The sequence below is a fragment of the Diceros bicornis genome, chromosome 2 (genome assembly GCF_020826845.1).
Source record: "Diceros bicornis minor isolate mBicDic1 chromosome 2, mDicBic1.mat.cur, whole genome shotgun sequence".
NCBI classification, from domain to species: domain Eukaryota; kingdom Metazoa; phylum Chordata; class Mammalia; order Perissodactyla; family Rhinocerotidae; genus Diceros; species Diceros bicornis.
Window position 1 is genome coordinate 37176109 of NC_080741.1, and position 18733 is coordinate 37194841.

Below are 18733 nucleotides of genomic sequence, written 5' to 3' on the forward strand. Positions count from 1 at the left end.
AAAGTTTTTGTTTTGGTGGTGAGTTTTTCCCCCAATGGCTGCAACTAATTTTTCTATGGTACCTGGTTTCCAAAGAGCTTTCACACTTACTTCACCCAGTACTGCTATAATTCCTATTTTACAGATGAGTAAACAAAATATAGCTCAAAAATTTAGGAGTCTTAATATAGCCATTACTTCTTAAAGTGAAATCAAATAAATCTTTTATAAAAACTCTTGCAGCAGAAAACAAAAATCCCTTGAAGCAAAACTGCTACTTTTTTCAATCACTGATCTGTTAGGAATTCAAATGGATCGTCCTTACCTTTACCAATTTTCCAGTGATCTCAGGCATATCTCCCATTTTCCGATTATCCAGCATCCGAATTTCATAAGACTGACCTATTTAAAGACATCGTGTATCAAAATAATCCATATAAAGAACATTACTCTGTTTAACATAAAAATTCAACTGTCTCGCAAAACATACAATTACCCAATGTTAATTTGGGAGAGAGACAAATTCAGATTATCTTTCTCTTCCCTGCAAATCACACCATCCATTCCTTCTTACACTATTACGAAGACTGAAGAGTTTCTGTCAACTTATTTCATGTTACTCTCTCACACTAAATTTTTATTATGCATACGTGCATTATCTGAGACCAATTTTTTGTAACAGCTTTATTGAGATATAATTTATATACCACAAAATTCACTCTTTTAAAGGGTACAATTGGTTTTTAGTATATTCCGAGTTGTGCAACCATCACCGCTACCAATTTTTGAACATTTTCATCACCCTAAAAAGAAAACTCATACCCATCAGCAATCACTTCTCATTCTTCCACCTTCCTGGCCCCTTGCAACCACTAATCAATCTACTTTTGTCTCTAGGGATTTGCCTACTTTGGACACTTGATATAAATGGTATTATACAATATGTGGCCTTTTATGACTAGGTTCTTTTACGAAGCATCATGTTTTCAAGGTTCATGCATGTTGTAGCATGTATTCGTACTTCATTCCTTTTTATTGCAAAATATTATTCCATTGCATGAACATACCACAGTTTGTTCATCCATTCATCAGTTGATGGACATTTGGGTTGTTTACACTTTTTGGCTATTATGAATAATAATACTATAAACATTTGTGAACAGGTTTTGTGTGAGCCAAGGTCAAATTTTAATCCTGGAGCTTTCTCCTTTGTGTCCAATGCACCCAACTCACATCTTCTCACTGCTCAATTAGTATCCATAAGAAAACACAAAGAGATATTCACACACCAATCTATATACCCAGGAAAATAAGCTGCTGCCTAAAGTTAATAATGTACTCCAAACCCACAAAAAGGATTTCTAGATTATCTGTCATTAAATAATAAAAATGACATAGTTTGAAAATTATACATTTTCTACATACAGTAGAAAGTATATGTAGAAAATCAGCAGGAATTAAAGAGTGCTTCTAGTACCATATGAAGTTGAGGCTCTTTATGATATAACTACCAATATCTTGTCCACACTCCAATGAGGCTATAGAAAAATACACAAAGGGTATTAGATCACAGGGTCAAAATACAACAAAGGGTTATCAAAACACAACCAAATCATTCCAAGGCTGGTGAAGGAAAACAGCTATATATAGTATGTACCAAAGAACAGTCCTTAAATTCATTCAACAGATTGAAAGAGATTAACACTAAAAAACACCTTTAGGGCAAGAGACAGTTTTAAAAAGTTAAATATGCAGCATATTTAACTAAGAAATAATTTTTAAAATAAAGCACGTGAATAGATATCTTTGAAAAATACACCATTATACATTTAAAATTATACTCAACCTCACAAGAATTTAGGAAATGAAAACTAACAAAATGTGATTATCAGATCAACAAAAAATGTTTAATTAATTAAAAATCAAGTAGGCAAAGATGGGGAGAAATAAGTACATAAAATGTGGGGGAATATAAATTGATACAGTCTTTCTGAATGCAATCTGGCTGCACCTGTTAACGAGTTAACTACTCTATCCTTCAACTCAGGGATTCATTAGTCAAACAGAAAAAAATGCAAGAGGGGGAATATTTGCAACTCACATTACACAAAAAGGGCTAATCTCCCTAATATATCAAGAACTCCTATAAAATCGCTAACAAATGTCCAACATCCCTAGAAAAAAAAAATGAGCAAATGACATGAACATGTGGTTCACAAAAGAAGGAAATGCCAACAGTTCTTAAACATATTAAAAGACATTCAACCTCCATCAGAGAAATGCAAATTAAAACCACACTGAAATCATTTTTTACCAGTCAGGTTAGCATAAATCTCTCAGTTTGAGTTGTTGAGGCTAAAGGGAAACAGTCACTCTCCCATCCAAGTACTAACCAGGCCCTACCTTGCTTAGCTTCCGAGAGCAGACAAGGTCAGGTGCATTGAGGGTGGTATGGCTGTAGACGAAATGGTCACTCGCACATACTGACAGGAGGAGTGGAGATGGTAAGGAGCAGTCACTCTCTAGAGATATTTTGAAGGTAGAGCCTAAGCATTTTCTGGTGTATTAGATGTAAAGTGTGAAAGAAAGAAGAGTTGAGGATTATTCCAGATTTTTGGCAAAGGAATTTCCTGACATGGGGAAGATCACAAGGAATAGAATTGGGGGGAGAAAATCAAGAGTGCAATTGAATATATTAAGTCTGAGACATCTTTTGGACATCCAAGTTGATAATCAAGTTGATTTACAAATCTGGAGCTAAGAGGAAGAGATCCTGGTTGGAGATATTAATAGGGGACTTTCCAGAATACAGTTGTTAGGTAAAGCCATTTAAAGACAGGATCATTTCAAAAGTGAGTGCAGAAAAAGGAAAGCGAGCCAAGGCACTTCTCTGGGATAAATATAGAGGGTAACTCAAAGAAGCCAGTAAGATGGAAGGTGGACGAAGTGAACGAAGTACACAGTATCCTGGAAGCCCTTCCATTTGGCTGCCAAGGAGGGAGGGAAAACTTGTCTCACCAGGATTATCCTGTGATCCTCAAAAACTCAAAAATTCTCAGGATTGAAAAAAATCACATAAATGAAGCAATCCCAATGTTCTTATCTTCTTTTGTATTAGTTTTTCTAGTCGACCTAACAAGAATACTTCTGTGCTCAATATAAAGTTCATTTGGTTTCCACAAGCAGATCTCAAGATTTGTTATTCCTATATTAATGCACTGTAAATTTTTATTCTTCTAAAATCAAAAGTAAGTTTTTTTAAAAAGGCTCTAACTTTTGTTGTGCTTCAAATGGTTTCCCTATTGGAAACTATGTATGTCCTAGCTTTTCTCCTTCAGTTTTATCCCAACTCACTATTTAGAAATCCCTCTCCACCAACAATGTTCTCCAATGGTAATGTCCACTGAATGAACTATCAGGCTTTTATTGGTTTAATGTCTCCTTCTACTTGACCCTTCCATAATTATTTTAATAACACAACTTCTTAAAATATTAGGCTAGGTTCTAACTGAAATATAAAGAAGGTTCCACTATTAATGAAGTATAAAGGTAACACAAACAGCAATATTCTATGAGTTCTAGTCTTATTTTTAGCTTTATCTTCTGAATTTACCTTTCATGTTTTGATTTTTCACTTTTTTTGGCTTAGATACGCAATAGCACTGACAGAGTTGAAAAATATAACTCTTGTGAGTTCATGTCCCCACCCACCTCTGAATATGGACTCTAAGTCTAGCCTCCTCAGATGGACTCCAGAGCAACCTGGAGTCCAAGATGTGACAGCCCCTCTTGGCTAAGTTCAAAGCATTTATTTCTAAGGTCCTAATATAGAACTTTAATCTATAACAAGAACCAAAGCTAACCTCACAGAAATCTACTAATGTGTAAAATGAAATTAATAAAAAATATTTTTTCCTTTTTGAAGCTTCTATCATTTAACAGTATTTTTAATCCAACAGACATGCTATTTCCTAGGGCCTAAAACCTGTTTGCAAAGTAGCTAATATGGATTAATTAACAGGATTCTCCAAGTAGCACTTGGCCTCCAAATGAACAGGTATTTCTGATCCAAGAGCAGCAATGAGCTGATCTGGAATAAATAAAGGGGTTACGATCAGAAGTCTCACTTGTATCAAGAGGGTGGAAGCATCAAAGACTCAGCTGGAGCTGTAAGACAAGGGGCAGCCTATTCCAGCCAGACCCCGCTCAAAGGGAGAGCCAGCTGTGTTTACTCCACCCTCTTGTGGCTCCATGTTGGGACTACAGTTCCTTATTCCACAAAGTCAGAGACTTAACTTTTCTTGTTACCTAAGAGCAGAGGAGGACAGCTGCTCAGGCATAACCAGGAAAACACAAATACAGGTTTTAAACTCTGTACTTCTATCATCCAAATAGCACAAAAACGAACACTAAGGAATCAATACAACTTGTAAAACTTGTTCCAATTTCTATGTGACTGATGAAGTTAAGACTACACAGAATTTACATCTTTTTCTTTATGGTGTTACACAACAGTGAATATTCTTCAGCAATAGCTGCCCAAGAGACAGAAGGTGAGCAATGAGCTTTATGAGGAGGCTACTAGCAGTGGCCAAGCTACAGCCAAAGAATGGCACATAGCCCCAACTATGTGCCAACCCTCCTTTAAGGATATCCATTCTATATAAAAGGTGATGGTGACGGGAAGCTCATATATTTGCCTAAATATTCAAAATAATAAAAAATTGAAGCATGGTCTCCAGACCAGAGGATCAGCATTACTGATGCTTGATGCTTCCAGCATTACTGGAAACTTGTCAGAATTGCAAATTCTCTGGCCCTACTCCAGACCCACTGAATCAGAAACTCTATGGAGCCCAGCAATCATGTTTTGACAAGCCCTCCAGGCGATCCCAATGCATCCTGAAGTTGGAAAACCACTGCTTCATGTAAAGCTACACAGATCCAGTCAGTCAATACTCCTTCGTTGACAAAGTGTTCAGGACTGTTTCCTGGAAATAACTTTATACTCAAAATGCTCTGAGTAAAACGATAAGAATTAACCATCTTTTCTCAGCAGCTAAACAAATACTGTAGGATACATTATGATAAACACTCTCCCCAAATGCACTACCAAAGAGAAAAATGGCCTGGTTTGGAATGCTGATTATATATTTACATCATTTTGCATAAGGTTCATTTAATACAATGTTATATGAGTCACTGTACAATATTGAAGGTAATAAAATCTCAAAAGTCCCTTAGAGTTCAAATTATTTAACTAAGTCAATCTAAAGCTGTTTAAAGTAAATTGCATTATGACTCCTTTACAAGTAACCAAAATTCACTAGTCATTCACTTATTTGACAGGACTGTAAATCTGGCAATAGTCTAGGATAGCTCTCACTGTATTATATATATATGCTCCACAAATACATTTATGTTCACATATATTCATTACACCTGTGTGTACAGTCCACATATTTGAATATACGTATATGCACACATTTTTTAATATACACACACAAGCAAGGGCTCAGGGTTCATTAGATGGCCATTTCAAGACCCAGCTTTGACAGGGCCTTCAGAGATAAGCTAGGAGGCAGTACCGGAGGTTACAGAGTGTTTTTGTCTAAAACCTTAGACTAAATGATGGCCACCCTATGGAAACAGCTCTGATACACACAATAGTGGCTCATCCTACACCACTTTGGAGATCATCCACCTAGTACCCATTTGCCTTGGTTGATGTGTTAGTTTCCTATAGCTGCTTTAACAAATTTCCACAAACTTAGTGGCTTGAAACTATCCAAATTTATTATCACACAGTTCTGGTTATCACACAGTTCTGGAGTTCAGAAGTCCAAAATGGGTCTACTGGGCTAAAATCAAGCTGTTAGCAGGGCTGCATACCTTCTGGAGGCCACAGGGGAGAATCTACTTCCTTGACTTTGTCTACTTCTTGATGCAGCCTACATCCCTTGGCTCGTGGCTCCTTGCTCCATCTTCAAAGCCAGCTGCACAAATCATCTTCAGATCTCTCCCTGACTCCTGACTTTCTTGCCTTGCTTTCACTTTTAAGGACGCCTGTGATTTCACCTGGATAATCTAAGATAACCTCTCCATCTGAACATCCTTAATTTTAATCACATCTGCAAAGTCTCTCTTGCTATATAAGGTAAAATATTAACAGATTTGCTAAGTAGTGCAAACATACTATCTCTGTAGTACAAAACTCTTGTTAACAGGCTTATTTAAAAGATTATAATCATACTTTCCAACAAATCTGGCAAAATGCCTGAGTCATCACACAGGTATCTAGTTCCAGGGTTGTGTTCTAACCATTTGTAAAAAGTGCTCATTCTAGCTGCAACAGGAAGCTAACACATCAAGCAAGATCTAAATACTTGGTCTTCTAGTACAATCAGAAATCATTAAAGCGACTTAGTTATAAATGATACCAACAGCAGCAAAGGCTCATGTTGTGCTTCCTGTGTGCTGGCCAGCTTATTTAAGTGCATTACGTATATTAACTCAACCTAATTCTCAACTGCCCTATGTGGAGCATATTAAATTAGTCATCACTTGCCCAGACTAGGAATGGTGCAGTGGGATCTAAACCCAAGCAGCCTGGCTCCAGAGACTGCTAATAACCACTACTCACTGCTGCCCTCTCTACCTCTCACACCCCACTACATGCAGAAAAGACATTTAAATCACTGGTCACTATAACTAGTTGAAACATTTAAAAGGAACAAAAAGGTATGTGAATAATGTGCATAAGGACATTCAATACGCGGCAGAGGAGCATATATCCTGGGCAGTTCTATTTCATTGGCAACTATGTATGACAGCTTCTACCAAGCATTACTTTAGAAATGGAACTTCTCTTTTGAATTTCATCCTTTAGTAACAAGACCATTACATTCACCACACTACACTAAGCATATAATTCACTCATCAGATGAACGAATAAGTTTGCTGGAATAAATTCAAAAAAATATTAACTACACAATATTTTTGTTATACAAAGACCGTCATAAAACATGATTAGAATCCTTTTAGGTGTTTAAAAATGGTTCTAATTCAGTGCTATCTGAGGCAAACAGAACTTGAGAGCAGGGAGACAAGCAAGGAAGACTTTTTACTGTATACTCTTTCATATCTTTTGAATTTTGAACCATGTATATAAATCATCTATTTAAACTGTTAAATTTAAAATGTTAACAATTAACTAAAAACTTAGAAAACACTGGAACTATTCTAGTAAAGAGACTTGGTGGTTAAGAAAATGAGATTTGGAATCAGAAAACTCTAGGTTTAAATCTTTATCTAGAAAAAACATGGTCCATGGGGCAGGCCCGGTGGTGCAAGGGGTTAAGTGCACACGCTCCGCTGCGGTGGCCCAGGGTGCGCCGGTTCGGATCCTGGGCGTGCAGCAACGCACCGCTTGGCAAGCGATGCTGTGGTGGCATCCCCTATACGGTGGAGGAAGATGGGCACGGATGTTAGCCCAGGGCCAGTCTTCCTCAGTAAAAAAAAAAAAAAGAGAGAGAGAGAGAGAGAATTGGCAGATGTTAGCACAGGGCTGATCTTCCTCACACACACAAAAAAGCAGGGTCAATAATCTAAAGAGAAAACTGTAGGAAAAAATTACTCCCTCTAAAGCTTTAATATCATCATAAAATGGGGACAATTGTGCTTTCATTAGTTGTCATTATTATTTCCAAGTAGTAGAAAAAAAAGTGACTGCTTAATTTCTCTCTCATTTGTTAGAATGAATGCAAATAAACTCACATGTGGAAGCTTAAAAGGAATGAAAACTTGTGCTGATGAATGACAACTTCAAGGGTCCTATCTAATCCCTTATAAAATTTGTATAGTCTCTTTCGATGAACAAGGCAACATTGCCATTATAAGTTATTTTCCTTGGTAGAGGTGAAGAGTTCATTTGAATACAGGAAAACTGAATGATGAGCATTAAAACTGAGTAATAATCTGATTCCTAAAAAGAGAAAGAGTAAACAGTAAATTATGTCAATACCTAACAGTCACACCATGAAAGCTGATGCATAGATGTTACTATACTAAAATGGGGTCACCTAGGTATATTTTGCAAGAACTTTCAGTGGCAATGTCACTTCAGGTAAAAAAATATTCATGGGATTTTACTGGAATTCCTGGATAAAACTAATTAAGCCTAGGGGCCAGCCTGGTGGCGTAGTGGTTAAGTTTACTGCACTCCGCTTCGGCGGCCCGGGTTCACAGTTTCAGATCCCAGGTGCAGACCTACACAACTCATCAAGCCATGCTATGGTGGCATCCCACATACAAAGTAGAAGAAGATGGGCACAGATGTTAGCTCAGGGCCACTCTTCCTCAAGCAAAAAGAGGAAGCTTGGCGACAGGTGTTAGCTCAGGGCCAATCTTGCTCAGCAAAAAAAACCAAACAAACCTAATCAAGCCTAAATATTATTTTCCATATCTATGCTTGATTCTTTTTACACTATTTATCGCAGGAAAGGCTTTTATAAAAAATCAAAACTGTACATGCACTACCAAGAATGTTTCCTTTCGAAAAGTGAGCCCAATCAACTGAAGATAAGCTTCCCTAATTCTGGACCTTCATTTGCTTTATCAGTTGAAAAGAGGTGGGGTGAAAGATACACAGCAACATCTCAATCAGGTCCAAACCTTGCCTGAATCTAGAAAAAGCTATGGATCCTCTTCCTAGAACATATGTTTATAAAAAATGTGAAGGGGCCGGCCCGGTGGCACAGTAGTTAAGTTTGGTGCGCTTTGGCGGCCCAGGGTTTGCAGGTTCGGATCCCGGGCGTGGACCCACACCACTCCTCAAGCCATTCTGTGGCTGCGTCCCACACACAAAATGGAGGAAGACTGGCAAAGATGTTAGCTCAGGGCCACTCTGCCTCAAGCAAAAAGAGGAAGATTGACAATGGGTGTTAGCTCAGGGCCAATCTTCCTCACCAAAAAAGAAAAAAAATAATGAAAATTTTAGGAGATTCCTGAAAAATCTTGGGTTCAGAAGCTTTTTTCAAAGCGATAACTGCTGGGAGACAAGTCTGTGAAAGAACTATACACACTATAATATGTATATTTGATACTCATGTATTATATTAAAGGTATTATAATTTCTTTTAAAAGGTATATAAAAGTAGAATTCTTTTATTACTCGAATGTATTTTTAATGATTATTCAAATATATGTTTTTAAAAATACGTCTACAGGGGCTGGCCCAGTGGCGTAGCGGTTAAGTGCACACACTTCGCTGTGGCGGCCTGGGGTTCGGATCCCGAGCGTGCACCTTCGCACCACTTGTCAGCCATGCAGTGGCAGCGTCCCATGTGAAGTAGAGGAAGATGGGCACGGATGTTAGCCTAGGGCCAGTCTTCCTCAGCAAAAAGAGGAGGATTGGCGACAGATGTTAGCTCAGGGCTGATCTTCCTCACACACACACACAAAAATATGTCTACATATGCAGTTCACTTTCCACTTTTTTTTAAAAGACTGGGAGAAATTAACAAATAAATTAATACAATTCTACGACTAAGAAAATACTCATCGGTAATACTGCAGTGAGCAGAGTTAAATGCAAGAAAATCACCTGCACTTATTATATTGATCATAGTCAAGCTGGAGCATCACCTGGGAGGGGGACACAGGGAGGCTGCTGGGGAGCTGGAAATATTGGACACAGGTAGTAGTCTCAAGGGAACAACATATGTAAAAATTCATTGAGCTGTACACTTAAGACTTGTGCACACTACTGTATATACTTCAATAATTTTTTAAAAATCTAAGCTTGACCAAATTGATACTGAACAATTTAACCAACTGCTGTAAGCCCTAGTTTTCTTTTAATCTGTAAAGTGGATTAATAAAACTTCTAGGGTTATTGTGGGGACTAAATAACACATGTACAGTTTAGTACAATACTTCATACACAGTAAGCACTCGGTGAATGTCAGTCTAATATACCATCAGTATAGATGGTGGACTACAATTTTTATCAATATGAAATATCACTATCCAGTTTAGTAATAATAGTGATAAATTATGGATTATTTCCCCAGGCCAATAGACAGACACATGCAACACATTCCTTTAAACAGGGGTATGTGTTTGTGTATATAAATGTGCCCACTATCCCATGGTGTGCACATAACAGAACTTATTCACTATTCCCCAAGTAAGAGAGTTATTTCCTGTTTTGTCATTAGAAATAAAGCTACAGGGGTCGGCCAGGTGGCATAGTGGCTGAGTTTCCGTGTTTCACTTCAGTGGCCCAGGGTTCGCCGGTTCGGACTCAGTGCTTGTCAAGCCATGCTGAGCAGCATCCCACATAGAAGAACTAGAAGGACCTACAACTAGGATCTGCAACTATATACTGGGGCTTTGGGGAGAAAAAAGGGAAAAAAAAAAAAAAAAACAGAAAGATTGGCAAGAGATGTTAGCACAAGGCCAAGCATCCTCAAAAAAAAAAACAAAAACAAAAACTAAAAGAAACGTGATAGAAATAAAGCTACAGTGAATATCCTTGCCCCCTTGCCCCTACTTTGTTTCTTCTGATATTTTTAGGTCTAAAACAGATTACCATATAAACTCTTAAGGTTCTTTGAAATATGAAACAAGTCTCCAATAACTGAATGCCTACCCAAACAAATACTAAATTAATGTTAACAACAACATTACCGTATTGCCATAGGTGCTACAGATAGAATTACCTGAAGTAAAACTTCATAGATTCTAAATTTATTTTTCAAATGATAGGTTAGAAATCAGTTGTTCTTCCACATTTCAGAGTATTAGTCACAAATAGTCTAAAATCTATAGCTCTTTCCAAAAGTTCAAGGAATTAAAGATTCTATTTAATGACAGAAAAATAATCACAGTATACTTTTTTTTCATAATTTTTATTTATTTTTTCCCCCAAAGCCCCAGTAGATAGTTGTATGTCATAGCTGCACATCCTTCTAGTTGCTGTATGTGGGACGCGGCCTCAGCATGGCCGGAGAAGCGGTGTGTCAGTGCGCGCCCGGGATCCGAACCCGGGCCGCCAGCAGCGGAGCGCGCACACTTAACCGTTAAGCCATGGGGCCAGCCCACACACAATATACTCTTAAGTGAATAGATGTTAATTCCAATTTTGTTGAAATAAAATAGATATATACACAAGGAGATATACCTAAACTGTTAACTAGTTCTCTTGATGGATGCAACTGTAAGCAATTTTCAGCTTTATCCCTTGACATATTTCCCAATTTTTCTACGAGTATGTACTACTTCTATAACAATAAAAATGTTCACATTTTTTACAAATAAGAGTTCAACATGCTTTCAGTACATGTATCCAACAAATTAATTCCTGCATAACAAAGTACTTTGGTTTACACTGGTAGGTCACATTGGCCTGTGTCCAAACTGCCAAGAGCACCTAAAAAACTCCCTTATACTTGCCGACAGTAAGTTCTACCCCGACAGCTCTGTTTTCCATTCTGCCCACTCCCACTTTCATCACCAAAACATAATATTCTCATAAAGTATAGAGAAGATACGGGTAGACAACATTTGACAGAGTTTATTTCAGCCACAGACTCCATCTCGGTGCAGCTTATGTCTATTTTCAGCACAAACCTGCTTCATGCCTGAAACCCAGGTTCCCTGCTAGCTGGACTTCTGATTCATTCTCAAGTTCCATATTGAAACCACTGTCCCTAAAAATAACTGACATCCTTTCCTACTTGCTCCTCCTTTGGATTTTGTCTGAAAAACTCTGCAATAAATCTTGTTCCACAGACCCTTTTTAATGCAAATAAGTTTCCACAAACTATTACTTTGTTGGCTCAACCATAAAACTCCTACAATTTTTGTTAACTAAGTTGTAAAATGTAAGAGAAAGAATCTAATTTTAAATTATTACAGTAATCTAGACTGCAGTGCCAAAACGTTTATTTCAGATTTTTGTAAATTCTTACATCAAAATATGACATAGCCACACTCACCTTGGTTCAAGTAAGTGAGCGTTTCATCATGCAGTTTGACTGCTGGCGATGTTGCAGCACACATCACATACTGGAAGGGTGGGTGCTTAGTTTCATCATCCAGTGGAAGGCTGGAATCTTCCTGCTTGAAAATGGGCAATGCCAAGACATCACTAAAATGCAAAAAATCAACATTGACCTTATTTTGGGTTTAAAATATTTAAAAGCATATAGAAACATTTAGCGGTAGTTTCTTTTAAAATTTAAGATCAGAAATGATACGCAGAATAAAAGAACTATTAATGCTAATCTGGCTCCCCCAAAAGATAGTAATAATAATCCATATCTCTAGTGTGGGTGTGCAACTATGATTAGGCAGGTAAAATAAGAAGTATTGAATAGTTAATAAAGTTCATGCTACTGATAAAGTAAGAGATCAAGCTAATAGTGTATATGGTTCTTCAAAAAAAAAGTTACTTCAAAAACTTTCAAATCATTATTTCTAGTAAAAAAGGGCAAGTCAAGAGTACGTAGCTACCTGTTTCAAAAGGTAGGTTACATTGGCACCACGAAATCACAAAGAAGCATTTGATTAAAAAGGTACTTTACAAAAAGTTCCCTGCTAGGGCTGGCAAGTGTTGAGAGCATAAAGCTTCATGCTTAGTCTAAAACAATGTCTTCTGAGAAGCAAACAGTAACAGTAGAAACAGCTGCTATGTTTTCTCCCAAGAATAACTTGGGGCATTGATTGGGAGGGGAGTGGGGCGGGGTCTTGTAGGGCACTATCTATACTCTCTACTAACCTAGGTGGTTAAACACACATGGATGTGTTTGGTTTGCTTTTTTTTTTTTTAAAAAAAAAAAAAAAACAGCTTAGATATAATTTACATACCATAAAATTCTCCCTTTAAAAGTATATAATTCAGTGGTTTTTAGTATATTCACAGAATTGTGCGATTACCACCACCATCCAATTCCAGAACATTTTCATCACCTCAAAAAGAAATCTCATGCCAATTAGCAGTCATTCCCTATCTCCATCCCCCAACTCTACCCCCAGTCCCGGCAATCATTGATCTACTTTGTCTCTATGGATCTGCCTATTCTGGACATTTATTTCAAATAGAATCATGTGGCCTTTTGTGATTGGCTTCTTTTACTTAGTATGTTTTCAAGGTCCATCCATGTTATAGCATATATCAGTACTTCATTCCTTTTTATGGCTAAATGATATTCCATTGTATGGATATACCACGTTCTGTTTATCCATTCATCAGACAGTAGATATTTGGGTTGTTTCCACAACCCAAATTATGAATAATGCTGCTATGAACACTTGCATATGTTTTTGTGTACACATATGTGATTAACTCCCTTGGGTATATACCTAGAAATAGAATTACTGGGTCATACAGTAACTTTGTTTAACTTTTTGAGGAACTGCCAAACTGTTTTCCAAAGTGCTGCACCATTTTACATTCCCACCTTTAATGTATAAAAGGTATTTGTTTTTTAAATAATTCACTGAGCTGTATAGTTATATGTATAGTTATATCTTGATAATTTTTCTATGTTCATTCTTCAATAAAAAGGAAAATAATAATAAAATATCCAAATGAGTGACTACTACATCAACACCAACAGCAAAGGCTTGTCTGAATTTCTTACTTTCCCTTTTTTTCCCTACAAGCTGTTGACTCAGATATTTGGCTAGCCCATTTTAATTAAATTCAATCTAAAAACAAAATGTGGAAATAAATGAAATGGGAGGGAAACTCTGCATTCTCTCCTCCCAGCCTACATTTCTATGAAAGCACTAGAGTGATTGATTATTCAGACTAAATTACCCACTAATTCTTCTTCTCTTTTATTTATACCTAGGAACTGTCAAAACACTCCTAAGTACATAAGTATAACTGAGGGACACATAGTCAGTGATGGTCCCAACCCTCTGCTCGAGTTCTTCTCAACACTGTGTCCTATGAGTTTTGTCCCTGCTAAGTGGAACAGATATAAAACCCTTGGGGCAGGTATAAAAACTTTTCAGGAGACTTAGAAATGCTACTTTAAGACTCAGAGCAGCTCTCTTTATGGAAAACAACTATAACAGTCAAAATGGCTCCAAAGTAGATGAAGATACATATATTCTTATGTCATATATATGTAAGCATTTAAAGTCCTCTGGGTGAGAAAGAAAACAAAAATGAGATGAGAGCCATGACTTAGAAGCATTAGTTAATTATGCCGAAAAGCGACATGGGGAATAATTTTAAGATCTCAATGCTAACTGCTTGGGTTGATCATTAAACACAAGTAATCAAAATAAGACATAAGACTGCATAAGAATGGCTATTTATAAATAAACTGTCTCATATAGTAAGTAAAATTTTATTTGCTTCAGATCCTAGAAGGCAACCACCATTTTATTCACTTAGTTACAGCCTAGATGATCCACACAGGAAATACTATGCTCATGATAGGTGCTAAATGATTCTTAAATATTAACAACATATAAACATGTAAAAATAATTTCCTATTGAAATCCCAATTAATTTTTTACTTAATTAGAAAAATGCATTCCAATCAACACAGCAGCCAGAGTGATCCTCTTCAAACAGAAGTCAGATGATTTCACCCCTCTGAACTCTCCATTAGCTCACTTTCAACCAGCGACCTTACAAAGTCCTACAAGGCCCTACTCAATCTGCTCTTCTTCCTCTCACCTCACTCCCTCTGCTCCTGCCACACCAGCCTCCTTCCCTGCCTTTTTCAGAGCCTTTGCACTGGCTCTACTCTTCTGCTGACGTCCTTCCAGCTCATTTCATTCAAATGTCACCTTCTCAGTGACTACTTGACAACTGCAGTCCTCTCATCCACATTCCCAATTTCCCTTTTCTGCTCTATTTATCCACAAAGCTCATCACTTTCCAACAGTATACATGACTTAAGTTTGTACTCCCCATAAGTATATAACCATCCCCCAAGTTTGTTTCTCTTCACTGACTGACCCCAGCATCTGACACAAAAAAAGGGGCTCAAATATCTGCTGACTCAGTGTACCAACTGCAGCATTAGTAATCAATCGATCTTTACTAAAATGAAAAACTAGGTCTCCAGACAATTTAAGATCCTAATTTCTACTAGGTTGAATCCTAAGAAAGTCCTAGTATTCAAGTGTTTTTGTAATCCCATATCGCAGACAGGACTCACAGGTATCTGACAAGCAAATGAAAAGCCTCAAGGCTTCAAATTATTCAAAGTAATTTTTAAGTGCCAGTACCCAAAAATAACCAGGCACACAAAGACAAACAAGACTCTTGGAGCAAGAACCAACAGCAAAACAACAGATGGCATATACCCAGTTCCAGGTTCTGTCTGTTGGTATTCAGCTCTTCTCTGCCTCTGTTGCAGAGGGTTAGAGGCCTGAAAACTATGTTAACAAGACATCTTGCCAGCTGGAATCTTGTTAGGTTGCTCCAAAGGGAACCACTGGTGGGAAATTAAAATGGAGTGGGAAAGGGCAGAGGTAGGCAACCGCATAGCCTGTGGCTGCAGGAAATTTCAGGGTGGCAACAGCCATACCTCCAGCAGCTAGATCAGGAGCAACCAGGTAACACACCCTCCCCTTCAAACCCTCTAACACCTTTGCATTCAAATACTTCACTAAGTCTTTCTCTGCTTAAAACATCTAAATGGTTTCTATTTTCCTCATTGGACATGGACTGATACCCCCAAAGACTTCAGATGCTTGAATTATTGGACCCATACTATAAAATTATGCTTACTCTGTTTAAAAAAATAAAAGACAACCCTGAAAAGATCTACAAGGAACAGTAACTTTTAAGAGACAGCAAACCTGAAAAGGAACACACAGAACTTCTGGAACTGGAAAATAAAATTGCTAAAATTAAAAACTCAGGTTTAACAGCAGCTCGGACAGAAATGTCGAGTATATAAGGAAACTGGAATACAGGCAAAAGAAGCTATCGAAGGCAGCACAGAGAGCGAAATGATGGAAAATGCAGAAGAGACAGATGTTAAAAAAGAAAGGACAAAGTGAGAAGATTTTAAATTGAAGTCGCAGAAGAGAAAAGAATGGGGCAGAGGTAATATTTGAGATAAAAACTAAGCAAATTCTAGAACTTATGAAATACATCAATTTTCTGATTCAAGAAGCTCAAATAACCAAAGCAGCTTAAATCAAAAGAAATCCACACCTAAATACATCAAGAAAAACTTCTAAGCCACCACAGTATGTGGAAGTTCAATTTTCTCAGTTAAGTACCAACTAAGGGACTCAGATGTAGGTGGGCACAGGGAGGAAGAGGTGTGGGTCTGAGGAGCAGTCATCAAATCCTCTAGGAGGGCCAGGGAAGGAATGGATGAGGGCACTATGGTGAAACTACTGAGCAGCAAAAAGGATGTACTTGAGAGCTGAGGTCATCAACAAATTAATGCTTTTCTAGAGCCACAGTCAGCTGCTTAGGTAACTTAAAAGAGGTGAAGAATCGGATTTAACCAGGGTTACAGTTTTGCTAAAATAAAAATAAGGGGAGGGGATTAAAGCAAGAAGTGGCAAGAGAGACAAGCGTATATGCAAGGAAGTAAGTATAATGATTGCTCATGGAAATTTAAACTGTCTGGAGAAGAATAAAAGTGTTCAACAGGTGAGGGACAGTAAAGTAAGACTAGGATCTGTGATTGTAGATCTTAATGGGCCAAACGATGGCTAGAGCAGGGGTAATGAGGGAGGTGAGCTGAAAGGGTAGGAGGTGGTAGGTAGAGCTTGAACTATGAATTTGAGATTACAGGTGGGTTGCACGGTTGGTCATGTCAAGGTCTAACGTATGACCACAGGATTGAGTAGCTCAAGATAATACCATTATAAGAAAGATAATCAAGGAAAAGAAATGTCAGGCTATTGGAAGGCCTATTTAAATATCTTTTGAAATCACCAAGAATTATGACAGTAGTAGTGTTAGACAGTGACAGTGAGGCAGGACCTAAAATTTTTAATTATTTATTGTGTGCGTGTGCGTGTGTGTGTGTGTGTGTGAGAGGAAGATCAGCCCTGAGCTAAAATCCAAGCCAATCCTCCTCTTTTTGCTGAGGAAGACTGGCCCTGAGCTAACATCTGTGCCCATCTTCCTCCACTTTATATGGGACGCTGCCAGAGCATGGCCTGACAAGTGGTGTGTCGGTGCACACCCGGGATCCGAACCCGGGCCGCCAGCAGTGGAGTGCACGCACTTAACCACTACACCACTGGGCCAGCCACAGGACCTAAAATTTTTTAAATGAGGAATGACCCAGCAATAATTGGGTAACTGGTGATATTCAGTGACATGAAATTCAAAGCTGGAGGGTCTTATAGGGAAGGAGAAAGGGAGAACAGCTTGAAACTGGCAATAAGAAGTAAGAAGGATCCCCCTCAACCTTCCGGTGCACTGGTAGGACTTTGGAAATAAACCACCACCACTTGACAGGGCTTCAGGGGAAGAGTGTACCCAGAGGACAGCCAGGTTTCCAAAAGAATAAGAAGGTGAAGATATCATTAAGAGACAAAGTTGGCTATATTAGTTTCCTAGAGCTGTCGTAACCAAGTACCAAAAACTGGATGGCTTAAAACAACAGAAATTTACTGTCTCACAGTTCAGGAGGCCAGAAGTCGGAAATAAAGGTGTTGGCAGCGTCAGTTCCTTCTGAGGGCTGTGAGGGAAGGATCTGTTCCAGGCCTCTCTCCCAGCTTCTGGTGTTTGGTGGCAATCCTTGGTGTTTCTTGGCTTGTAGATGTGTTACTCTAGTCAGATGGCCAGCTTCTCCCTGTGTGTCTTTACACAGTCTTCCCTCTGTGTATCCAAATTTCTCCTTTTCATATGGACACCAGTCAGATTAGTGCCCACCCTGATCACCTCATTTTAACTTAATTACCTCTGTAAAGACCCAAATAAGGTCACATTCTGAGGTCCTGGGGGTTAGGACTTCAACTTATCCTTTCAGGGGGACACAATTCAATCCATAACGTTGACCATTTAGGGGATTTTCTGATAGACTGAGAATTCCAGAGCGCAAAGTGGAAGGATTTTAGGAAGTGGTAAGAAAGGGCAGATGGCTACAGAACGGAGGAAGTGCAGAACCTTATGTTAAACAGAGCGCCTGAGAAAAGGAGTGTCCTGAAAATCTGGAACTTCTCATAGTCCTGACAAACAAGTATTAAGGGCACAAAAGGACTGGTCCAATATGCCCTAAAAAATCAGATACATGTCTAGGAGAGACTGATCAAAAAGAGAAGGCACAAATAAGTAAGAATAAAAAAGACACGACTAACGATATAAAGAATATCACTAACAACTTCATGCCAACATATCTGAAAACATGAATAAGATGAACAATTTCCTAGAAAAATAACATCAAAACATTCTTCAAGGCATAAAAACCTTTAAAAAATAATTCTACAGAGACCAATACTGTGGTTAAAATTTTTCCCCTAAAGAAAGCTCCTGGCCTAGAATGGTTTCATAGGCACCTTCTAACCGAACTTTAAATGGTAGCTCTTACACAAACTCTCCAACAGAATAGAAATAGAGGAAATATTTCCTAACTCATTTTATGAAACTAATGTAATTTTGAAGTCAAAACTAGGTGCAAACAGAACTAGAAAATGAAAAGCTCATTTCAGCCATAAATATAGATGTAAAAATCCTAAATTAAATCTTATCAAATCAAATCCAAGAGTATAATGACAAACCATGATCTAGCTGGGTATTCCCCAT

General features: G+C 38.0%; 1 protein-coding gene across 3 annotated transcripts in view; it reads right to left on the reverse strand.

The window, feature by feature from the left end:
- UBP1 (upstream binding protein 1) overlaps positions 1–18733 on the reverse strand; it is a 54481-nt gene that overhangs the window by 27271 nt on the left and 8477 nt on the right. For all 3 annotated transcript variants that reach the window (XR_009222024.1, XM_058554607.1, XM_058554598.1), the window contains exons 2-3: positions 11982–12133; positions 305–381 (exon numbers count right to left, since the gene is read on the reverse strand). Coding sequence is in view for 2 of the 3 variants with exons in the window: in XM_058554607.1 (XP_058410590.1) it covers positions 305–381; positions 11982–12133 (229 nt within the window). In the remaining variant the exon portion in view is untranslated. The remainder of the gene's footprint in view (positions 1–304; positions 382–11981; positions 12134–18733) is intronic.